Raw genomic sequence first — 23,285 nt, 5'->3', positions numbered from 1 at the left:
TCCTCTCTGCTCCCCACTCCTCTTTGTTTCCTCACTGTTTGCTCTTCCCTTTCATGGGTCCCTGGCTCCCCTGCCTATCCTTAGCGTCTGTGGCCCTTCTCTTCCAGGAGCAGAAGCTATGAGGAGAAGCGAGTGGAGGAGTGCCCTGCCCAACCACCCCCAGGTGCCTCCCTGCCACCCCTGCAAAGCCACATACCTGAGTCCCAACCTTGCACAGTGTCCGTGGAGGGACCTCTGTTTATCTGAGCACTGGCAAGAAGAACATGGAGCCATGAACTTGGCTGTCTTCCCCGGTGACCTGATATCTTTTATTGAATCTTCCTGTACAACAGCCTCTGGCCTTGGACCCAGACTTCTCTTCAGCCACAGTGGGCTGGGGACACTTCACCTCCTTCAACATCACAAACTAATCTAAGCCCATCAACCTCCCCCCACCACCCCCTCAAGTCTCCCAAAGACCACCAGCTTCTAACTGTGCTAGGGATCTATCTGGTTTGTGTTGTGTTTCTTGATCTGGGTGCAGAAGACAGGAGTGTGCTCACTTTGTGAAAATTCAATGAGCTGTACACTTATGATATGTCCCCTTTTCCAAACTTGTTATACCTCAATGAAATTGGCCCCTCAAAACGAAACCCCATAAGCTACAAGAATATACTGTACAGCACAGAGAATATAGCCAATGTTTTATAATAACTGTAAATGGAGTATAATCAATAAAAATTGTGAATCACTATGTTGCACACCTGAAACTAATATAATACTTTAAGTCAACTATACTTCAATAAAAAAATAATAAGTTAAAAAAAAGAAAGGGAAGAAAAAGAAACCCCCACCCTCTTGAAATATCTCCCTCTCTCTTTACTTCAATTTCTCCCTCACTCCTGCTCTCTCTCTTTTCACACAATCCCCACATCCCTGACCCTGTTGATTCTCACCCCAAAGCACCCTCTCTTTCCTCATAGCACAGGGACCATGAATCCTGGGCTCAGAGAGGGGACTGGATCCAGAGAGACCTTGGTGTTGGACTCCACCCGTCACACCATGAACCCTCTGCAAATATTTGCTGAGCCACAAATCACCTGGAGTGCAGGTAGCAAGGGAAGGGAAGTCCTTATTCCCATAGCACCCCACCCTCTATGTCTGCATGACCAAGTTGATGTAAGTAGATCACCAGGCTAGGGAAGTCGGGGTGAAAAGAAGTCAAACTGTGCTTCACAAGATCTTCCCTGTGCCCCACCCCTGACCGGTGACTATTTAGACACATTGAGTTGAGTATCCCTGAAGATTCCTGGTGGTCTCCAAACTGGATGGGAGTAGATGGGGTAGGGGGGCCAGAGTCCTGATATGTGTCTTCCAGCTTCAAAGTACGGGGTGGCGCAAGACTGCTCCCACAAACCCAGGCCTAGCTTTTGCCCCTCCATTCTGCACAGTAGGGTTGGGGACAACAGAGGAAATAGGGGAGGCAAGCTGGCCTGTGGGAAGTCTAATGCTTCTGCCACCGCTCGCCACCATTACCCACCATTAACTTTGTCTTCTTCCTGGCCTCTGAAGTCCTGTTCTTTCTGTCCCTTGACAAAAATAGCCTCTGCACAGCTACAGACAGCCAGGAGGTGCGTCTGCCCTACTAGATATCAGGAATTAATGAGAAAATATAGTTATTAAGACAGTACTGCACTGGAACAGGTATAGAGAAAGTGACCGACGGAGTAGAACAGAGAGTCCTGAACTTGCCCCACACATATATAGGATTTTAGGATATGACGGAGGTGGCATACCAGATCAGTGGGGAAAAAAGTGTTGCCTATAAGGAAGAAGATGAAACTGGATCCCTACCTATCTCACACTGTATATGAAAATCAATTTCAAGGAACACATGTAATAAAGATGTTTGGAAAAGTGCTACTTGATTGCTACACTGAGAACAGCATAATGTAAGTGAATGGATGTGATGACCCCTCTGTAATGCATGTAGAAAAGCTTTAAAGAAAACATGTAATAAAGATGTTTGTAAGAATGCTAAAAAAAACAGAAAAAGAAAATCAACTTCAGATGGATGAAGAACTTAAATGTCAAAAACAAAGCTTGCCACTTTTATCATCTACTAAATTTCCATATGTACATGGATCTAAATCTGGGTTTTTAATTTTTCTTCTTTTAGTCTGTTAATCTATCTATTCATGTGTCAGCATCATATTGTTTAAATTAGAAAAGCTTCATAAAATGTTTGCTGGCAAATGCATTAAACTCCTTGTAGGCTGGTAGGGCTAGTCCCCTCTCATAGCTCTTCTTTTTCAGGGTTTTCCTAGCTATTCTTGCATGTTTGCTTTTCCATATGAACTCTACTATCAACTTGTCCAGCTCCAGATAACAGCTTATAGGTATATTTTGGGGGTCACATTATATTTATAAATTAAAAATAGAGACCTAAGAAGGGGAACTGACATCTTTATGATGTTAATTAATCCTATCCACAAATAAGGAATGCCTTTCCAGTTGTGTAAGTCTACCTTTGAGTCTTTCAGGAGTGTTTTAAACTTTTCCTCATATAAGTTTGCACACCTCTTGCTAAATTTATCCTGAAATATTTTATCTTCTTTGTTGTTACCTTAAATGGGGTTTTCTCTTCTATCTGGTTGTTTGTGTATATGAAAACTACTGATTTCTGTATGTTGATTTTATATTCTGCTATGTTATTAAGTTATTTTATTGTTTGAATTTGTTATTGGTTCTCTGGAGGATTTCCAGATATACTATCATATCATCTATTAATAGAGATATTTTTACATCCTCTTTACCCATTCTTGCATCTATAATTGCTTTGCCTAGTCTAACTGCATTGGTCTAATACCTCTAAGTATTGTACAATGTTGAAAAGGAATGGAGACAGTGGGCACCTTGCTTTGTTCCTGACCTTAGTGGAAATGCTTTCAATGTTGTCCTATTAAGTTGATAATAACTTTCAGATTGAGGTATACAAATTTGATTATGTTAAGAAGGCATGAGTTGATTTCTGTTTTTGAATGATTTTATCATAATGGGTGCTGAACTTTGTTAAAGGCTTTTAAAATATCTATGGAAATGATCATATGACTTTATCCTCAGATCTATTAATATGTTATATTATATTAATATGTTACCTATAACAAACCATCCTCACATTCCAAGAAGGAAATTTACTTACACAGTTATGCTATCTTATTTTCTTAATTTAGTTCTGGGTTTGTTTGCTAATATTTTATTTAGGATTTTTGCATTGATATTTATGATTGAAAATGGTCTATGCTTTTCTTTTTGTGTTATCAATGTTATAATTGCTTTAGAAAAATAATGTGGAAGTTTCTCTTCATTTTCTGTTCTTTGTAACAATTTATGTGGCATTGGGATTAACTGGTCTCTAACACTTTGGTAGAATTCCCCTGTGAAACCATCTGGGCCTGATGCTTTTTTAGGGGGTAGTTCCTTAATAACTTTGTTTCTTTTATGGAAATTGGTCTGTTAAGCTCAAATGGGGTCGATTTTGGTAAACTGTGTTTCCCTAGAAAATTATCCATTTCCTGTAGGTTTAAAATTTTATCTGTGTATGCCTTTTTATATTTTAACTTTTGGAATCATGCTTACATATTACGTTTAAATGCATAAAATTAAGTCAGTATAGATGGGAAAAAACCTAACATTTAATATAAAGGGAAACAAACTATATTTGAAATAACATGAATAATATAACCATGTTGAATGACAAAATGAACTAGACCATGTAACATTTGAATACAGTACTTTGTATATCCTCATCTAAAGACATAAAAAGGGCAAACAAATCTCAAGCTATACCTTACTACAGTTGTTTTGCACAGTGGTACGGATGTTGAAATTCTAAAAATACTTTCTGTGTATTGTAGGATTGAGCAAATGAGTAAATATATTGATGATGTTGGAAGCTAGGGTTCTCAATGTTAGAGAAGAGAAATATAAATATAGAAAGGGGGAAGGCTAGAAGGAACCCTATGTTGTGTTGGGATTAGAATTGAAAGTATCGGGGATCCCAGCTCAAAGAGAAGAAACTTCTCCCAGTTCCCTGGTCCAACTGATTGCTGATCACCAGGATCCTGTGAGCTTCTGCCCAGAATGAAAAAAACAGTTTTCATCAGATACACCACACTAATACTGGTAGGAATGTTTCCCTCCTGCTGTTCCAGTGACTTGCTGATCTGTACCCTTTCTCCTTCAGTGGAGCCAACCTGCACAGTGAGACAATGTGGTGAGGCACCTCCTGCGGGTAAAAGGCGTGTAAATCCAGACCCTTCTCCCTCCATTTTCCCGCGTGTGATCTTGAACCAGTCAAGGGCGACCCTCTCTCCATGGCCTCTGTTCCTCTCAGGCTCACATCCCCCCTTCTCCCAGAGATGCAGGAAGGAGGAAAGTGTGTGAAGTAAACTCTGAAGAAGCCCCAGATGAAGTGACACAGCCAGGAAATTTCAGACTAACAAAACTCTGGGGGAATTTCATGACATTGAAAACACAAAGGATCCAATGTGGAAGGCTGATCCAAACTTGGCAAGGAGGATGACAATTTACAAAGCATAGAAATAATGTTGGCTCCCTGTAATCAGGTATGCCATGAAAAGAAGGCAGTCACTGCTCACGCTACTGTTGATAAGTTTATTATAAAGAAATAAAACAAGTTAATTCTAAAAAAAATAGAAAGTATCAGGGGAATTCCCTGGCAGTTCAGTGGTTAGGACTTGGCGCTTTCACTGCTGGGGGCCCAGGTTTGATCCCTGGTTGGGGAACTAAGATCCCACAAGCCGTATGGTATAGCCAAAAAAAAAAAACCCCAAAAAGTATCAGTATGAACACATTTCATATAATTTCATATATATGTATATATAAAATTTCATAGGTATATATTTCATATATATATAATGAAATTTCCTAAGCTCTGCACAATGAGAAGTTCTAGAAGCAAGGACATTCCAGTAGCAATGAGTACATCTAGCTCCCAGATCCTGGCTTTGAAATACCATTATCCTAGGGTTGTGAAAGAACAAGATATGCCTGGAGGTGATGTTGGCAGAAATGCCAAGTAAGGGCCTATAAAAATCCTCTCCTCCATAAAAGCAATGAGAATATTGGTAAAAATTGTCACAATCAATTTTATCAGAACTCTGGAAACTGACCAGAGGTTTACAATAATTCAGGAAGCATTTATTGAAGAAAAAGGCTGAATCTCACTAAGAACAGTAAGTTTTGTGGCATTTGAACTTTTCCTGTTCCCATTCTCTTCTTCCCACTTCCACAAGAGATTTTAAAATCAACACCCTTGCAATTCTGATGAAAACACAGCAGGCTGGCTAGCAGCCAATGGAGGAAACAGAACAGGGTAGGAGTTCCTCCAAAGCCCCATTCCCAGAAACTATCTTTATTTGACCTGTATGGCACTTCCCCAGAAAATTCCATTCACAGGACGTGTCTATTTGACCTGACTCAGAATTCACCTGGTGTGAACAGTTTTTCTTGGGGGTGCTTTTCAAAAATAATCAGCAGCAATTGTTAAACACAGCAGCTGTTTGAGGCAACGATTACAGTTAAGACAATCAACAAGCTGACCAAAACCTAACAGAAAAATCTGAGTAATAAAACATTCATAGGAGGCTTTGAAAGTTCTGACATATTCCTAGGAATCTAGAAAGCCATAAATATGCATAATGCTGTGTGGATGCCTAGGATCTCTGGCTGACCTTGAGGCTCTGCACAGGCAGGAAGTAAAGGCTAAGGCAAAGTTGTAAATAGCCTGCCTGAACATTGAAGGCATGCCCCCAACGTGCCCTCAGAGCTCATCAGCAAAGGCTGGGAGACTTACTATATCCAAGTGTTTAAAGAAATATCTGTCCAATCATTAGTTGACCACTAAGCTAATAAAGCAGAGACTTCAATGACCATATATGACAAAGAATACAGACTTTACAGAATTAGTTCAGGAAAGTCCCTAAAAAACCCCCCAAAGAACAACAAAAGCAAACCCTGGGGAGGAGGGGGAATCTGATTTCCAGAGTTGTCACGTTATATAATTTAAGATATTCAGTTTTCAACTAAAATTTATAAGACATGCGAAGAAACAATAAAGTATGACCCAAACACAGAAAAATAAAGCAGTCAGTAGACACTGTCCCTGAGGAAGTCCAGATGTTGGAATTAATAGACTATAAATCAACTACTTGGAATATTTTCAAAGAACTAAAGGAAATCATGTCTAAAGAACTAAATGAAAGTATAAGAATGGTGTTTTAACAAATAGAAACTATCAATAAAGAGATAGTAATAGAAATTCTGGAATTGAAAAACACAATAACTGAAATGAAAAATTCATTACAGGGGCTCAACAGTAGATTTGAGCTGTCAGAGGAAAGAATCAGCGAATTTGAAGATAGGTCGACTGAGATTATCCAATCTGAGAAGCAGAAAGAAAACAATAAACAAAATGACTGGAGCCCCAGAGGCCTGTGAAACACCACAAGCATGTCGACACACACATATTGGGAGTCCTAAAAGGAGAGAGGAAAAAGTGAAATAAAGAATATTTGAAGGAACAATGGCTGAAAACCTCCCAAATCTGATGAAAAAGATTAATCTGTACATCCAAGAAGCTCACTGAACTTCAAATAGGATAAATCATAGAGATCTACATCTAGGCGCATCATAAACAAACCTATAAAAGTGAGAGACAAAGAGAGAATCTTGAAAGTAGTAAGAGAGAAGTGACTTTTCACATACAAAGGATCTTCAGTAGGACTGACAGCTGATTTCTCATCAGAAACCTTGGAGGCCAGAAGGCAGTGGTAGAACATATTCAAAGCACTGAAAGAAAAAGACTGTCAACTAAGAATTCTATATCCTTCAAAACTATATTTCAAAAATGAAGGAAAAGTTAAGACATTCACAGATAAGCAAAAACTTAGATAATTTGTCACTAGCACACTTCTCCTACAAGAAATACTAAGAGAATCCTTCAGGCTGAAGTGAAATGACACTAAACAGCAACTCACATTCACATGAAGAAATAAAGAGCACCTGTAAAGGTAACTACATAGATAAATATAAAAGACAGTGTGAATGCATTTTTTATTTGTAATGCTTTTTTCCTCCTGTCTGATTTAAAAGATAACTGCATCAAGCAATAATTATAAGTCTATACTCATGGGCATATAATGTGTAAAGATGTAATTTGTATGACAATAATAGCACAAAGGCAGAGTGAGGGAATAAAGCTATAAAAAGGCAAAGTTTTTTTTAATACTATTGAAATTAAATTGGTTTTAATTAAAATGAGAGTGGTATAAATTAAAATGTTAATTGTAATCCCCAGGGAAACTACAAAGAAAATAATTTTTTAAAAAACATGGAAAAAGAAACAAGAGAATTAAAATGGCACACAGGAAAAGATTTAACACAAAAGTATGCATTAATGGAGGAATACAGGAACACAAAAGGCATAAGAAATATAGAAAACAAATAGCAAAATTACGAGCATAAATTCTACCTTATCAGTAATTACATTAAATGTAAATTAATTAAACACTCCAATTAAAAGGCAAAATAGGTGAAAAACATGACATAATTATATGCTGTCTATAGGAGACACACTTTAGATTCAAAGATACAATTAACTTGAAGGTAAATGAATGGAAAAAGTTTTACCATGCAAATTGTAACACAAAGAGAGCTGGAATGGCTATACTAACCTCAGATAAAATAGACTTTAAAACAAAAATTGTTACTAGAGATAAAAAAGGACATTTTATACTGATAAACATTGGTACTCGTAACATTGGTACTCGTAACATTGGTACTCACAATTTTTTATCAATAACAGTAATTTGTAATACTGGTTATAATTTATACTTCCATCAAGAAGATATAACAATTATCAACATATATGCTAACAACAGAGCCCCAAATACATGAAACAAAAAAACAGGCAGAACTGAAGGGAAGAAATAGACAATTCAATAATAATTGTTGGGACTTCCCTGGTGGCACAGTGGTTAAGAATCTGCCTGCCAATACAGGGAACACAGGTTCAATCCCTGGTCCAGGAAGATCCCACGTGCCGTGGAACAACTAAGCTCGTGCACCACAACTACTGAGCCTGTGCTCTAGAGCCCGTGAGCCACAACTACTAAGCACACGCACTGCAACTACTGAAGCCCGTGTGCCTAGAGCCCGTGTTCTGCAACAAGAGAAGCCACTGCAATGAGAAGCCCACGCACCACAATGAAGAGTAACCCCCGCTCGCTGCAACTAGAGAAAGCTCATGCACAGCAACAAAGACCCAATGCAGCCAAAAAATTAAAAAAAGCAAAAAAACAATAATTGTTGGAGATTTCAATACTTCACTTTAAATAATGGATAAAACAACTAGACAGAGGATAAACAAGGAAAGAGAAGACCCAAACAACACTATAAACCAACTAGACCTAACAGACATCTATAGAACATTCCATCCTACAACAGCAGCATACATATTCTTCTCAAGTGTACATAGAACATTTTCTAGGACAGACTATATGTTAAGCCACAAAACAAATCTCAATGATGTAAAAGAGCTGAAACATACAAAGTATGTTCTCTGACCACAACTGAATGAAATTAGAAACCAATAACAGAAGGAAATTTGGGAAATTCACAAGTATGTGGAAAGTAAACAACACACTCCTAAATAACCAATGGGTCAAAGAACTCACCATGAAAATTAGAAGATACTTTGAGATGAATGAAAATGAAGACAACATACAAAAATTGCTTATATGGAAATTTTAGCTGTAAACTTCTACATTTAAAAAGAAGAAAGATATCAAATCAATAACCTAATCTTCTTAAGAAACTATACAGAAAACAAAAACAAACACCAGAGCAAGCAGAAGGAAAGAAGTAATAAAGATTAGAGTGGAAATAAATGAAGTTGAGGATAGAAAAACAATAGAGAAAATCAATGAAACCAAAAGTTGGTTCTTTGAGAAGATCAACAAAATAAGCAAACTTTTAGACTAAGATTTTATTTATTTATTTATTTATTTAAACTAAGATTTTAAAAAAGAGAAAACTAATTACTAAAATCAGGAATGAAAGAGACATAACTACTGACCTTAAAGAAATAAAAAGGATTATAAGAGAACACTATGAACAATTCTATGCTAACAAATTAGAAAACCTAGTTGAAATGGACAAATTTCTAGGAAGACACAAACTCCCAAAACTAATTCAAGAAGAAATGGAAAATCTGAATAGACCTACAGTAAGTGAAGAGATTGAATTAGTATTTAAAAGAACAAAAAAACTTCCTACAAAGAAACACCCAGGACCAGATGTCTTCACCAGTGAAGTATGCCGAACATTTAAAATAAAATTAACACTAGGGACTTTCCTGGAGGTCCAGTGGTTAAGACTCCATGCTTCCACTGCAGGGGGTGCAGGTTTGATCCCTGGTCGGGGAATTAAGATCCCACATGCCACATGGCACAGCAAAAAAATTTAAAAATTTTAAAAATTTTAAAATTAAAAATAGGGGGCTTCCCTGGTGGCGCAGTGGTTGAGAGTCCGCCTGCCGATGCAGGGGACACGGGTTCGTGCCCCGGTCCGGGAAGATCCCACATGCCGCGGAGCGGCTGGGCCCATGAGCCATGGCCACTGAGCCTGCGCATCCAGAGCCTGTGCTCCGCAACGGGAGAGGCCACAACAGTGAGAGGCCCGCATATCGCAAAAAAAAAAAAAAATTAAAATTAAAAATAAAATAAACACTAATCTTTCATTAACTCTTCCTACAAATAGAAGAGGAGGGAACACTGTCCATTTCATTCTATGAGGCTACTATTACCCTGATACCAAAACCAGACAAAGACATCATAAGAAAACTACAGATCAATATCCCTTATGATTATTGATACCATAATTTTCAATAAAATACTAACTGAATCCCATAGCATATAAAAAGGATTATATGTCAGACCAAGTGGGATCTGGCCCAAGAACGCAAGTGTGGCTCAATTTGCATGAAAATCAATTAATGTAATACACCATATTCATAGAATAAAGGACAAAAAGCCGTATCATATCAATAAACATAGAAAAAACATTTGACAGAGTCCAGCATCCTTCCATGATAAAAACACTTCAACAAATAAAGAATAGAAGGGAACTTCATCAACACTTAGGTAGCAGTTAATAAATGTCAGATGCACTGTTGTAACCACTTTATGTTCATTAAATAATTTAATTCTCACATTAACTCTGTAAGGCAGGAACTATTATTACCCATATTTTACAGATGGGAAAACTGAGGCACAGAGCATTTAACTAACATTTCTTATGTTTGGAAGCTAATAAGTTGTGGAGCTAGGATTACAATACAGAAATTCTGACTACAGGGTCCATGTTCTTAACCATAGCCAGCTATACTGTCTCTCAGTGAATGTAAAATAATAATAATGATAAACAAACTTGGTTTCCTAAGAACTAATGATTTGATCTTCATCTGTTAGTAAACTTAATTCATAGCACTGTCGACTTATATCAGTGACCATAATTTGTAATACTTGTAAGAATTTTTAATATTAGTACCAATGTTTATTTAAGTTGGTAAGGCTGGGTCAATATTGATATTTAATTGTAATTTAATTCATAAAACTGGTGATCATTTATATAAGTAAACATAATTTGTAACATTGTAAAAAACTTGTCGGCATTGGTAATGGTGATTCAATTTCTTTTTTTTTTCCAATTTCTATTTGTAACTAAAACCTGATTCATAACTGTGGTACTCATAATTTATACTAGTAAACATAACTTTAATATTAGTAATTGTTTATGATATCAATTGGATGTTAACCATATTAATAATGATTTCTGTTAGTAACTGTAGGATAGCTCAAAACATAGGTACTCATAATTTATATTAGTAATCTTAATTTGTAACATTGGCAGTAATTTGTAACAGTACTTTACAATGTTTGTACTAATAGTTTAATTTCTTTTAGTAATTATAACTTAATTCACAACATAGGTACTAATCACTTATATTGATGATCTTAATTGGTAACACTAATAAATTGTAATCTTAGTTGTAATATTTGATGACATTAGTAATGATAATACAGTTTTTATTATTAAGTATAACATAATTCAAAACAGGGACTTATCATTTAGATTAGAGCATAATTTATAATATTGATAATAATTTGTAATAATAGTTATAATCTTCAATGATACTAGTAATAATTACTCAGCTTCTATTAGGAACTATAATATAATTTAATTCGTAACATTGGTACTCACAATTTTTTATCAATAACAGTAATTTGTAATACTGGTTATAATTTATAATATTAGTGATTATATTTGTGGTAAAAGTAGCCAACAATCCAATTTTCTATTTGTATGTAATCTAATTTTTAACATTGCTACTGATAATTTTTATTGGCAATCCTAATTTGAAACACTATTAACATTTCTATCAGGAGGAATATTTGGTAATGTTAGTAACAGTGACTTGATTTGTATATGTAACATAATCTGATGTGCATCATTTTTTTTAAGTCTTTATTGAATTTGTTACAATATTGTTTCCGTTTTATGTTTCGGTATTTTGGCCGTGAGGCATGTGGGATCTTAGAATTATGGAACGCTTCATGAATTTGCATGTCATCCTTGAGCAGGGGCCATGCTAATCTTCTCTGTATCGTTCCACTTTTAGTATATGTGCTGCCGAAGTGAGCACTATAATCTGAATCATTACATTAATTCTGTTAATTTACATTAGAAATCAGTTTTTTAATACTGGTGAGAATAGATACTATAACAGGATCAATGATTTAATCACACTTGTAACTACATAGTAAATTCCCGGTAGTAATAAACCCTATCACGAAGCAACGTCACCCTCCATGTGCATGTGCCGGCTGCACTTTCTGATAGCATACCACTGGTAATACATCCATTGGCAATACTATTGCAATAGGCATGATGCTTTTCCCTCCAGCTCACTCCCTTTCCCCAGACTCACCATCTCTTTGTGATTGGGGTAGAAGGTCTGATCGATTAGAGGGAATTCCTCTGTCCCCAGTTTCTTGTGCAGTCGAACCATCTGAGCGAACTATGAGAGGCAGGAGAGACGGGTCAGCAAGTCCCTTTACCTGGAGGGAGTCTCCAAGCTGGGACTCCAAGCTTCCAAACTTCCTCCGTTCCCCCAGATCACAGTGGTTTCAAGCTCCCACATGCATGTATGAGCTGTTCCCTCTGCCAGTAGCACCCTTCCTGTCACTTACCACCCAGGGCTTGTCACAGAAGTTGTAGACAGAATGCAAAGAGTTAACGCTGGGGATTCCGGCATACTGCAGCCCAATGACCAAACTGCGGTAGTCTCCATTCCGTGCCATGCTGAAGGCATGCTGGCGGATCAGCACGAAGTCTGGTTTCAGAGACCTGGGGTGGCAAGGGTAGAGTGTAGATGGTCCTCCCAGAAGCTCCCCACCACCTCTAGAATAAAGGTCAAGTCTTGAAATCTCCACAGCTCCTAGAAACTACACAGTGGTTTCTCACCTCAGCCACATACACAAGCTGTTCCCTCCACCACATGTGCCTTTCCTCACCTGGTGGCCCTCTTAAGCCTTTCCTGCCTGCTCCTCTCCTCACCAAGGTGAGCTCGCAACTTGCCCGCTCAGCTCTCACAGCTCCCAGTCACATAGGATGCTGCCCAGAATAAATTCCAGCCTCAGGGCCTCTACATGGGCTATTCCCTCTGCCTGAAACGCTTCCTCCCTAGATTTCTACATGCCCCACTCCTCCACCTCCTTCAGGTCTTTCCTCAAATGTCTCTCACACTACTGGTCTACCCCCAACCAAACTGCAGACCCTTCCCCAATCACTTCACCAATCCCTACATCCCTTTGCTGATATTTTTTTCTTAGCACTTTGACATTTTCTTCTTTATTTGTTTATTGTGTGTATCCCACAGTAGAATGTAAGCTTCATGAGAGCAGAGGGTTTTTGTCTTTTTTGGGGTCTGTTTTGTTCACTGCCAGGACCTCAGCATGTACAACAGCTCCTGGCACACAATAGATACTCAATAAATATTTGTTGAATGTAAAATGCTGAGAGCAGCACCTGGCATGCAGTAGATGCTCAAGAAGTGTTTGTTGAATTAATATTTGGTTGGCCAAAAAGTTCGTTTGGATTTTTCTGTAAGATGTTATGGAAGAACACGAATGAACTTTTTGGCCAATCCAATAACTGAAAAGTTTGGCTTGTGGTCTTCTGGGATCCTTGGCTCTTCTCCAGAAGAGAAGCTATCTCCTTACATTCTGTGCCTAAGTTCTTTTTCTAAAAATTGGAATATAATGGGCACGTTATATGTCAATTATTGTATAAGTTTAAGGTGTATAACATGTTGATTTGATACATTTATATATTATAATATGATTGCCATTGTAGCATTAGTTAGTACCTCTACCATGTCACATAATTATTTCTTTTTTCATGGTGGGAATAATTAAGATCTGGTCTTTTAGCAGGTTTGCTGATTATGATACAATATTGTTGTCTGTATCCACCGTACTGTGGATTAGATCTCTAGGATTTATTTATCTACCAGTTGCAAGTTTGTACTCTTAAACAACATCTCTCCTATTCTTCCACCCCACCCCCCAGCCTCTGGCAATCACCTTTCTACTCTCTGTCTCTATTAGTTTGGCTCTTTCAGATTCCACATATAAGTGATAGCATACAGTATTTCTCTTTATCTGTCTGATTTATCTCACTTAGCATAATGTCCTCAAGATCCATCCACGTTGTCACAAATGGCAGGATTTCCTTCTTTCTCATGGCTGAATAACATCCCATTGTGTGTGTGTGTGTGTATGTGTGTGTGTGTATCACTTCTTTATCCATTCATCTGTTGATGGATACTTAGGTTGGCTATTGCAATGTGCCTAAGTTCTTGCTCACAGAAGGATGGGAGGGGAGGTGGGGACTCTCCCTCAGCTCTAAGGGAGCCCTATGCCTCCCCCATAACACCAAGGTAACCTTTTTACACTCACCGCACAACCTTCACCCCATTCCGAAGAACTTCCATGTCCACAGAGAATCCACCATTGGCATGAGCCACGAGGTTGAGATCAGAGAATTCAGCCTGGGAAGAAAAAAAAATCAGGGATTCACTCACATCACACAAAAAAGACCACTCAGTTTGCAGTCTGGACAGTTGACCCCCATGTCCACCTGCCCCAACTAACCTGTTCTACTTTAATGTCAATTTCTCCATGGATCTTTTTCCCTTTGAAGTATTTCGCCCTGAAGAGGAAAAGCAGAGCACATCCGTCAATACTCCAATCTCAGGAAGACAAAACCCAGGCTGGTCCTTTGACCCCGTTGCCCCTCCAGTGCCACTAGAGAAACTATAATGTGATTTATAATTGTTGAAATACTTTGAAAAACCTAACAGTTCTTTGTGAACAATGAAGTCTGTTGTAATCCTTGTGGAGGTATGTAAATGTCAAAGGACATTGCAAACTATAGAACAAGTTCTTAAAACACAGAGAGCAGGCATTTCCCAAAGTACGGTCTGCTTGTCACACTGCTATCTGAAAGGCTTTGCAAAACAAGGAGTGCTTTGTAAAGTGTAACATACTTTGAAATTGCATGGAGGTTTGTAAATGGCAAAGAACCTTAGGGGGTATATATATATGGAGTGTGCCCAGGTATGTGTCAGCACCTATGTCTGCTTGTGTGGCCTGAAGCATCTCTCTGCTCTCTAGCCCTTTCCCAAGGAAGAACACATTCACCATGTGTGGTTGTGCACTGAGAGGGACACAGCAGCCATGAGTGGGCAGCTGCATTAGAAAAGGAGGAGCAGATTGAGGGGTGCAGGCTGGTGGGGGTTCTACAGAAGCCAGAGTCAGCCATGATGAGGGTGAGGAGGAATGCAGCTGAGGATGAGGGGAAGCCACAGGAGCAGAGAGGCGTAGGAACAGCAGTAGACACATCACGAACTGCTAAGTCACTGTCCCTGGGCCCATTCCCATATGGGCTTCTCCCCCAGGCCCAGGATTCCTTTCTGACAGGCTTCTCCACAGACAGAAGCTCATCCCCAATCAGGTTTCCCGTAGAAGAAGGCTGAGGGGATGAGCCACTCCTGGGATTGCCTACATGCACACAATCAGGGTCTCTGATATACACAGCACAACCAGCCCTAGTGATTTCACTGACATACCCCTAAGACCCCAAGCACAGCTATTTTCTCCTCTCTCTCCCTCTCCCCTCCTACCCCCTACTCCATCACTGACACTGTCCCCTCACAGATGTTGGAAGAGAATCTCTTAGACCTGTGCATTTTTCATTTAGAAAATGATGATGATCGTATGATATCGCTTATATGTGGAATCTAAAAAAATGGTACAAATGAACTTATTTACAAAACAGAAATAGACTCACAGATGTAGAAAACAAACTTATGGTTACCAGGGGGAAAGGGGGGGAGGGATAAATTGGGAATTTGGGATTGACATATACATGCTACTGTATATAAAATAGATAACTAGTAAGGACCTACTGTATAGCACAAGGAGCTCTACTCAGTACTCTGTAATGACCTATATGGGAAAAGAATCTAAAAAAGAGTGGATATATGTATATGTATAACTGATTCACTTTGCTGTACACCTGAAACGAACACAACATTGTAAATCAACTATACTCCAATAAAAATTTTTTTTAAAAATTCGATGAATGGAAAAATAAATAAATAAAAGTTATCTATCTATATATCTATATATCTATCTATCTATCTATCTATATATATATATATACACACACACACACATATATATATATATACACTACTTTTTGACCATATATGTAGTGGATACTGTGGTGTATATATATGATATATATCACTTTTTAAAACTTTTTTGACCATAAATGTAGTGGATACTGTGGTGTTCTGCTCAGATCTCTTCAGGGCCAATGCACCCTGAATATCAGCTGAAAGATCAGAATATCAGTTGAAAGATCACAGCTGTGTCCCCTTGGGAATTGTCTTCTGTCACAGAGCACTTCCTTGGCCAAGGTTATACTTACTTACTGGCAGCCCATGGCTGATATCTGGTCTATGAGTGAGTACAAAGGCCAGCCTCTTTGCCTCAATATAGGCTGACTCTGAAGGACCATCCTAGCTCTAGAGCTCCCCCTTAGGATCAGCTGAGGCCTTGGATGCAACCGCACTGGGGACCCACTTCTCCCTCTGCTCAACCTTGCCCTCCTTACAGGTGCTGTTTCCAAAGGGACTCCCCTATAAGCCTGTGCATGCAATTCTCTGCCTCAAAATCTGTTTTCAGAGACCCCAACCTAAAACAGTGGGCCAGAGAATTCAAACTACAAAGAAGACTCTACTGCCTTTCTGGAGCTGGGCCACCCAGCAGCCAGCAGGCAATAATGAAGCATCATTTGTGGGGGTGGAGCACAACAGTCCCTGACGTGCTGTAGCTACACAAAGCGCCCTGTGACATGTCTGCGCTGTGGTGCAAGCAGGATGCCACTTGAACCATATGATCTGACAAACCCTATGTTACTGGAGATGTCTGTAGTGAGAAAAGATGCAGTGTGGAGTTGATTCTCCTGAGTGGGAGACTTATAGTGCAGGCCTATGGGGTTTTGAAGCAGCAGTAACTTTAACTGATGGTGGACTGTAATGAGATACGAGTGCAAGGGAATGCACTAGCTGGTGAAATATTCCTGGTACTAGAGAGGTGTGAGGGAAATGGTAACCAGACTTGGGTGACTATTCGCTAAACACCCTTGATTAGCTGAAGAAAGATATGGCATGCTCAGGGTGAATAATCACCAATTCATAGCAAAATGTAAAAGGCAGAAGACCTCCTTGGCTGTACTTAAGGAAACCCCAATCTTCTGCAACCAGAGGGCAGACAGAGGAGAAGATCAGACTTAGGACTTAACTGTAAGTGTAGTACAACTTCAGAGAAGGTTGGATTCTCAGGCCCAGTACATCTCTTATTCCATGCTCAGGGCCCTAAATAAGGACAGGAGTGGAGCCCTGAGATTGTGATGGGGATATCTGGGAAGATGCATGTAACACCTTGAACTTACAGATTCACCTGAACCCACTGGATCTGCTGGAGTAGCCCATTCCTTGTTAGAATACAGAAACTTCCCTCTGCTTGAAAATAATGCAGAGGCCTAGAATGAAGCATATGTCTTATAAAACAATTCTTACCCCTTTCAGAATCAACTTCCCTTCCCCTCTCGGCAACCAGATCAATAACCAGGGTCAAATCCTAGCACAACCTGACTGGAGAGGTTCTAAGCTTGCAAAGGAAGGAAAGGAATGATACACAGAAGCTGAAGAATCTGGCTAACAGGTATCAGCAGGAGCTGGGAAAGCATGCCTGAGACTGGATGCTGAGGACAATGGACCAAGGGAGTGAAGCATGAACTTGGAGCACTCTCCCAGGACACAGAACTTAAAACCATGGCAAGGGCTCCAGGAAATGTTGCTGATACAATTTTGGATGACTTGTGGAAGCTTGGAAAAAACAGTGGCCCACACCAAGTGAAGTAGAAATGCCAGACTTCCATGGCAGATTGTGGAGGAAAGGATCAAAGGGCTCAGAGAAGCAGATGTGTTAGAGTAGATACACTACTTAAGTCTGGAAAACCAACCAGCTGACTCTATTCTATGGGAGTGCCCAGAGGATATACCCGACTTACAAAGTGAGGAATATGTTGGTGAGAGTGGCACCAGCCATGTTGAGAAGCACAGTGGACATAAGGTCATAAATGAAGTCCTGGCCCAGGTCCTGTTCACAGTGGGTACATTGGGTCCACAGGTCCACCTAGTGGTCACTTCCCCAGCTCACAAATACATAATTGGAATGGACATATCTGTAGTTTTCAGAACCCCTACACGAGTTCCTTGGCCTGCCAGGGCAGAGCTATGGTAGTGGGGAAGTTCAAATGGATGCCTCGGAAATTATAGCCCCCTCCCCTGATCAAAACTGTAAATCAAAGACAATATTGTATCTATCCTAGGGGTGATGGTGGAAATTAGTGCTCCTCTGAAAGAGCTAAAGGACGCAGGGGTGTTAGTCCCATCATATCTCCACTGAATTAACCAGTTTGGGCTCTGAGGAGGCTGGATGGATCCTAAAGAATGTGGACTACTGCGAGCTCAACCAAGTGGTAGCCTTGATTGAAGCTGCTGTACTGGTCATGCTGTCATTGCTGGAGCAAATTAAAGGATCTCAGGTACAGCAGGTGGGCACTGACTTAGGGAATGACTGCTTTTCTATTCTGATCAGAAGAGAGGATCAGAGACATTTCACACTCATGTGGGACTGACCACAATATATACTGATGGTCTTGCCATAGGGCTGTGTTATCTTTCTCACCCTATGTCATCATATAGTCCAAGAGGACATGGACCATCTGTATATCCCAGAGAATATCACATTGGACTACTATATCGATTACATCATATTGATTGGCCAAGATGAGCAAGAGATGGTTAGCACATTGCCTTGATAAGACACATGCACTCCAGAGGGTGGGAGATAAACCCTGAAAAGACTCAGGGTCCTGCCACATTAGTGCGATTTTTAGGGATTCAGTGGGCCAAGGTATGCCAGGACAGCCCCTCCAAATAATCGCGCAAAGCACTGCATCTTGCACCTTCCACCATGAGGAAGGCCTCTTCAGGTCCAGAGGAGAGGTCTCTTTAGGTTCTGGAGACAGCGTATTCCACACCTGGAAATACTGTTCCGATCCGTATTTCAGGTGACACGTAAGGCTGCCAGCCCTGAGCAGGTCCAGGGTGTGGTGTGAGCAGTCTTGCCAGTCAGGGCATATGATCTGGCAGATCCTACGATACTGGATAGTGGGGAAAATGCAGTGTGGAGCTTATGGGATGCCTGGAGTTCTGGAGCAAGGCCATGCCATCTGCAGCACAGAATTACACAGCTTTTGAGAAACAAATCCTGGTGCAGTACTGAGCCCTGAGACAGACAGAATGCTTGACCGTGGGGTACCAAGGAACCACGTATCCTGGTGCCTATCATGAGCTGGGTCCTGCCAGGCCCACCAAGTAATGAAGTCAGATGGGCCCAGGAGCCAGGATCGACCCCAGGCAGGACCATGCAAGCTGCCTGAGCAAGTAACCCAGATGCCCGTGTCATCCACACTGTTGTATTAGTGTCTCCCTCATCTCACTAAGGGAACACCTTACAACGAGCAGATGAAGGAAGAAAAAGCCTAAGCTTGGTTCACAAATGGGTTGGCTTGGTACGTGGATGGAAGCCAAAAATGGACAGTGACGATGCTATAGCCCCACTCGGAGGTCTTGAAAAACAGTGGCAAAGCTCCCAATGGGCAGAGCTTTGGGCTGTGCACCTGGTCATCTATTTTGTGGGGAAAGAGAAGTGACCCAAGATTCGAATACATATTCACTGATGGGCAGTGGTAAATGGCTTGGCTGATTAGACAGAGGCCTTGAATGAACAATATTGGAAGATCGGGAAGAGGAGGTCTGGGACACCAAAATGTGGGTGGACATACGGGAGTGGAGATGAAACAGAGTGAGTGTGTTAACACCCACCAGATAGTATCCACCCTGCAAGTGGCACTAAGCAACCGGGTAGACAGAATGACTCAGCCAGATGATGTCAGCCAGCTTCTAGAATCAGCCAGTGCTGGCAGATGGGCACACGTATGAAGTGGCAAGGGTAACAGAGATAGAGGCAGCATGTGAGGCCTACGGCATTATTGCTGAATGTCCAACCTGCCAGCACCAGAGACCAATATGGAGTCCCTGACACAGCACCATCCCTCAAGAAGACCAACCGGCCACTCCATGGCAAACTGACTACACTGGGCTCCTTCCACTCTGGAAAGAGTAATGACTGATTTCGACTGGAATATTCTATATATGGGTTTGCCTTTCCTGACTACAGGACCTTAGCCAGCAGCCCTGTCCAAGGGCTTACATAATATTTGATCCACCAGTATGGGATCCCGCATAACATTGCATCAAACTGAAGGACACACTTCACAGCAAAGGAAGTGCAAAAGCAAGCCCACGACCATGGAATCAACTGGTGACATTATATACCGCGCCACCCAGAAGCTGCTGACCTGATAGAGTGAAAGAACAACCTGGTGTAGCCACAGCTAAGACCTAAGCTTGGAGGTGATACTGTGCAGGAATGGGATACCATCCTCCAAAACACGGTGTACACGCTAAATCTGTTGTTTGTGCTGTGCTCTTTAGAGGTAGAATACACCGGTCTGGGGACTCGGAGGTCAAAGTAGGAGTGGCCCAGCTTACCATCAATTCCAGTGATCCACTTTTGGAATGTGTGCTTTCTGTTCCCTCAGGGTTCTGCAAGGTTAGAGGTCCTGGTTTTCCAAGGGGGAACACTGCTACCAGGGGACACAGCAAGAATCCCATTACCTTCTAAGCTTTGACTGCTACCTGGACACTTCAGGCTTCTCATGCCAACGGAACGGAAGACGAGTCACTGTCTTGGCAGGGGCACGTGACCCTAATCATCACGAGGAGATAGGGCTGTTGTTACACAGTGGGGGCAGGGAGGAATATGTTTGGCCCCCAGGCGATCTGCTTGGGCGTCTGTCGGTACTCCTTGCTTAACACTGATGGCAAATGGACGAGTACAGCAGCCACAGCCTGAGGGGATGGGGACCAGGAGCTCAGGGATCCCTCAAGGATGAGGGAATGGATCACTCACCAGATAAGCCACTGAGACCAAGGAGGGGGGTGCTAGCCGAGGGTGAGGGGAATCTAGAACGTGAGGTAGAGGAAGGAAACGATGCATCATTTACTTATGCCACATTTATCAACTATGGCAGTGGAGGCTGTAGTTTGTCCAACTAACTGTGTTCTTTCAAGTGTCTCCCAGAAAGCAAGATCAATTAGAATCCTGGAAACGCTGTTCCCAGATGGGTGAACTTACTTCTAAAAAGCAAGTGAATCTGAGCAGTCCAGGGGGTAGGCTGTGCGCTCCACCCCGATCTTCACACCCCTCCTTCTTGTCACATCTGTCCCCCAGCTTCTGGGAATACCTGCTGCTGAAGGCTCACAGTGCTGTCCGTCCCTGGGAACTGCCCTCTGCAGCAGGGACTCACCTTCTGCAAGATTATGCCTCCTCCCAGAGGGCAGCCTGCAGCCAATGACTTACTGATGCAGGACTACAAAAGCCTGGCCACCCCATCTCAACTGGGACAACTCTGAAGGGTCATCCCAGCTCCACAGCTCCCCAGATGATCGGACAACTGTTGTGAAGCATCACAGCTCAGCCTTTCCTTCTGCCAAATCCTGCTTCCCCCACTCCTCCCCTGCAACAGGTGTTATTCCCAAGAGCTCTCTCCGATCAATCTGCACACAAATCTCAGAGTCTCAGGGTCTGCTTCCAGGAAAGTCTAAGAAAAGAAGCCACAAGAAGAAATATATAACCCACTATATACACATTTACATAATAACCCATCCTATATATGTAATATATATTATATAAGACATATAATGTTGTACAGAAAATTTAATATAGGATGTCTTATATAACATATTGCATATTATATATTATGTGTTACAGTACCTAGAATGCGTATAAATATGCATATATTAGAATGAAAGTTTCAGTAAATAATTACCTTTAGTATTTGCAATGGAGTCTGATATTTCCTATTCTATTCCATTTCATGAAGAAAAACATACACATATATATGTATTATATACTATAAACTCATCATATAACAAATGTATTAGAGAATATACATAATATATATGGTATACATTATTGATTACACTTCTTGTTGGAGTAACAGTTTCGCTAAATAATAATTCCACTTACTATGTGCAATATACTCTGTTACTATTTTCATGGAACGATATTATTTATCATAGTTCTACTTTCATTTCATGAAGAAAAAGAAATGCTGGTCACAAGCCAAGAGGTGACCCACAGCCTAAAAAACACTGGACTAAATTATCTGTAAAAAGAGGTGACGAGTCTCAACTCTGAGTCTGCAACTTTAAACCACACAGGACTCAAAGACCCAGGAAGGAATGAGAGTGGTGAGGTTTGGTGGGTAAGGCATCAGACTGTACTTAGGTGTACAATCCATTACAGAGTTTGCACAACTCCTCCTTTATTCCAGGCTGAAATCCCTAAGCTTGCGTGGTTCTGAATGTCTGCAAGTTGGTGACTCAGAGGTCTCTGTTCCTCACACTGAACCTGGTGTACACAGGCTCTCCCCCTTTGCCCATCCCACCCCGCCTATAGCAGACACTAAATAAATGGTTGCTAGGTTGACTGGAAGAAAAGACTGGGGTGGCTGCTGGGATAAAGGAGGGCTTTCGGGATACAGAAGTGGAAGGGAAGAATTGTTCACAGAATTCAGCAGATGCTCAATAAATGCTCGCTAGACAAGTTAGAAGAAAAAAGTGGAAAACACTGGAGTTGTGATTATGGAAAGGGGAAGGGTCTTGTCAGTAGTCGGTAGATAATTAATAAATGCTTGATGGAACGAAGGAAAAGTCAGCAAAGGACCTGCCTGGAGGGTCGAAGTGAAGAAGGGAAGTCTAAAGGAGGGTAGTTACCAATATACAGCAGGGGCTTCATTAAGGTTTGTTGACTTCAATAGATCAAATTTAGCCAGGAAGATGGCATCTGTGTGAGTGGGTGTTAGTGAAGGAATTACAACATGTGTTCAATAAATGCTTTATGGATTGAGGGAGAAGAGAGTGGAGGAGTCTGCTGCAGCGAGGGGAATGTCGTTGTTTGAACAGGACACAGTAAAAGAATGATAAATGCTTTTTGGATTAATTGGGGGAAAAGGGCAGTTGGGAAGATGGCTACTATGTGGGGGAGGGAACCTAGCCAGAAAACAGTAGGTACACATCATGAGCTTTCGATTGTGTCGTGTGAAAGGCAGGATGGAGATTGTTGAAGGGGGAGCTAGGGCTACAGGAGGGGGAGAAGAGGCACTGAATATGGGGCTCTCAGTAGCATACAGCAAGTGTTCATTAAAAGATTGGTGGGGCTGAGTGGAGGAGAAAGTATGGAGAATACAGCTGGTGGTTGGGATTAGAAGGAAAGGGAACTGAGGAGGGTTCATCCTAGTATATAGTAGTGCTTAGTAGATGCCTCCCATACTCTTACACATGGAAAGTGTGCAATAAATATCTGTAGAATGAATAAATAGAGGGAGCTCTG

General features: G+C 40.8%; 1 protein-coding gene and 1 non-coding gene across 3 annotated transcripts in view; both read right to left on the bottom strand.

The window, feature by feature from the left end:
- Positions 1 to 23,285, bottom strand: part of SYN1 (synapsin I) — a 43,533-nt gene that overhangs the window by 17,732 nt on the left and 2,516 nt on the right. For both annotated transcript variants that reach the window (XM_060088130.1, XM_060088131.1), the window contains exons 2-5: positions 14,280 to 14,337; positions 14,085 to 14,176; positions 12,315 to 12,471; positions 12,053 to 12,142 (exon numbers count right to left, since the gene is read on the bottom strand). In XM_060088130.1, the coding sequence (XP_059944113.1) occupies positions 12,053 to 12,142; positions 12,315 to 12,471; positions 14,085 to 14,176; positions 14,280 to 14,337 (397 nt within the window). The remainder of the gene's footprint in view (positions 1 to 12,052; positions 12,143 to 12,314; positions 12,472 to 14,084; positions 14,177 to 14,279; positions 14,338 to 23,285) is intronic.
- On the bottom strand, positions 11,661 to 11,767 carry LOC132482828 (U6 spliceosomal RNA). Its single transcript, XR_009530992.1, has one exon. It is a non-coding gene; the product is annotated as a U6 spliceosomal RNA (small nuclear RNA).

Source organism: Mesoplodon densirostris, chromosome X, assembly GCF_025265405.1.
Source record: "Mesoplodon densirostris isolate mMesDen1 chromosome X, mMesDen1 primary haplotype, whole genome shotgun sequence".
NCBI lineage: Eukaryota > Metazoa > Chordata > Mammalia > Artiodactyla > Ziphiidae > Mesoplodon > Mesoplodon densirostris.
This window is presented reverse-complemented; position numbering and strand designations above follow the sequence as displayed.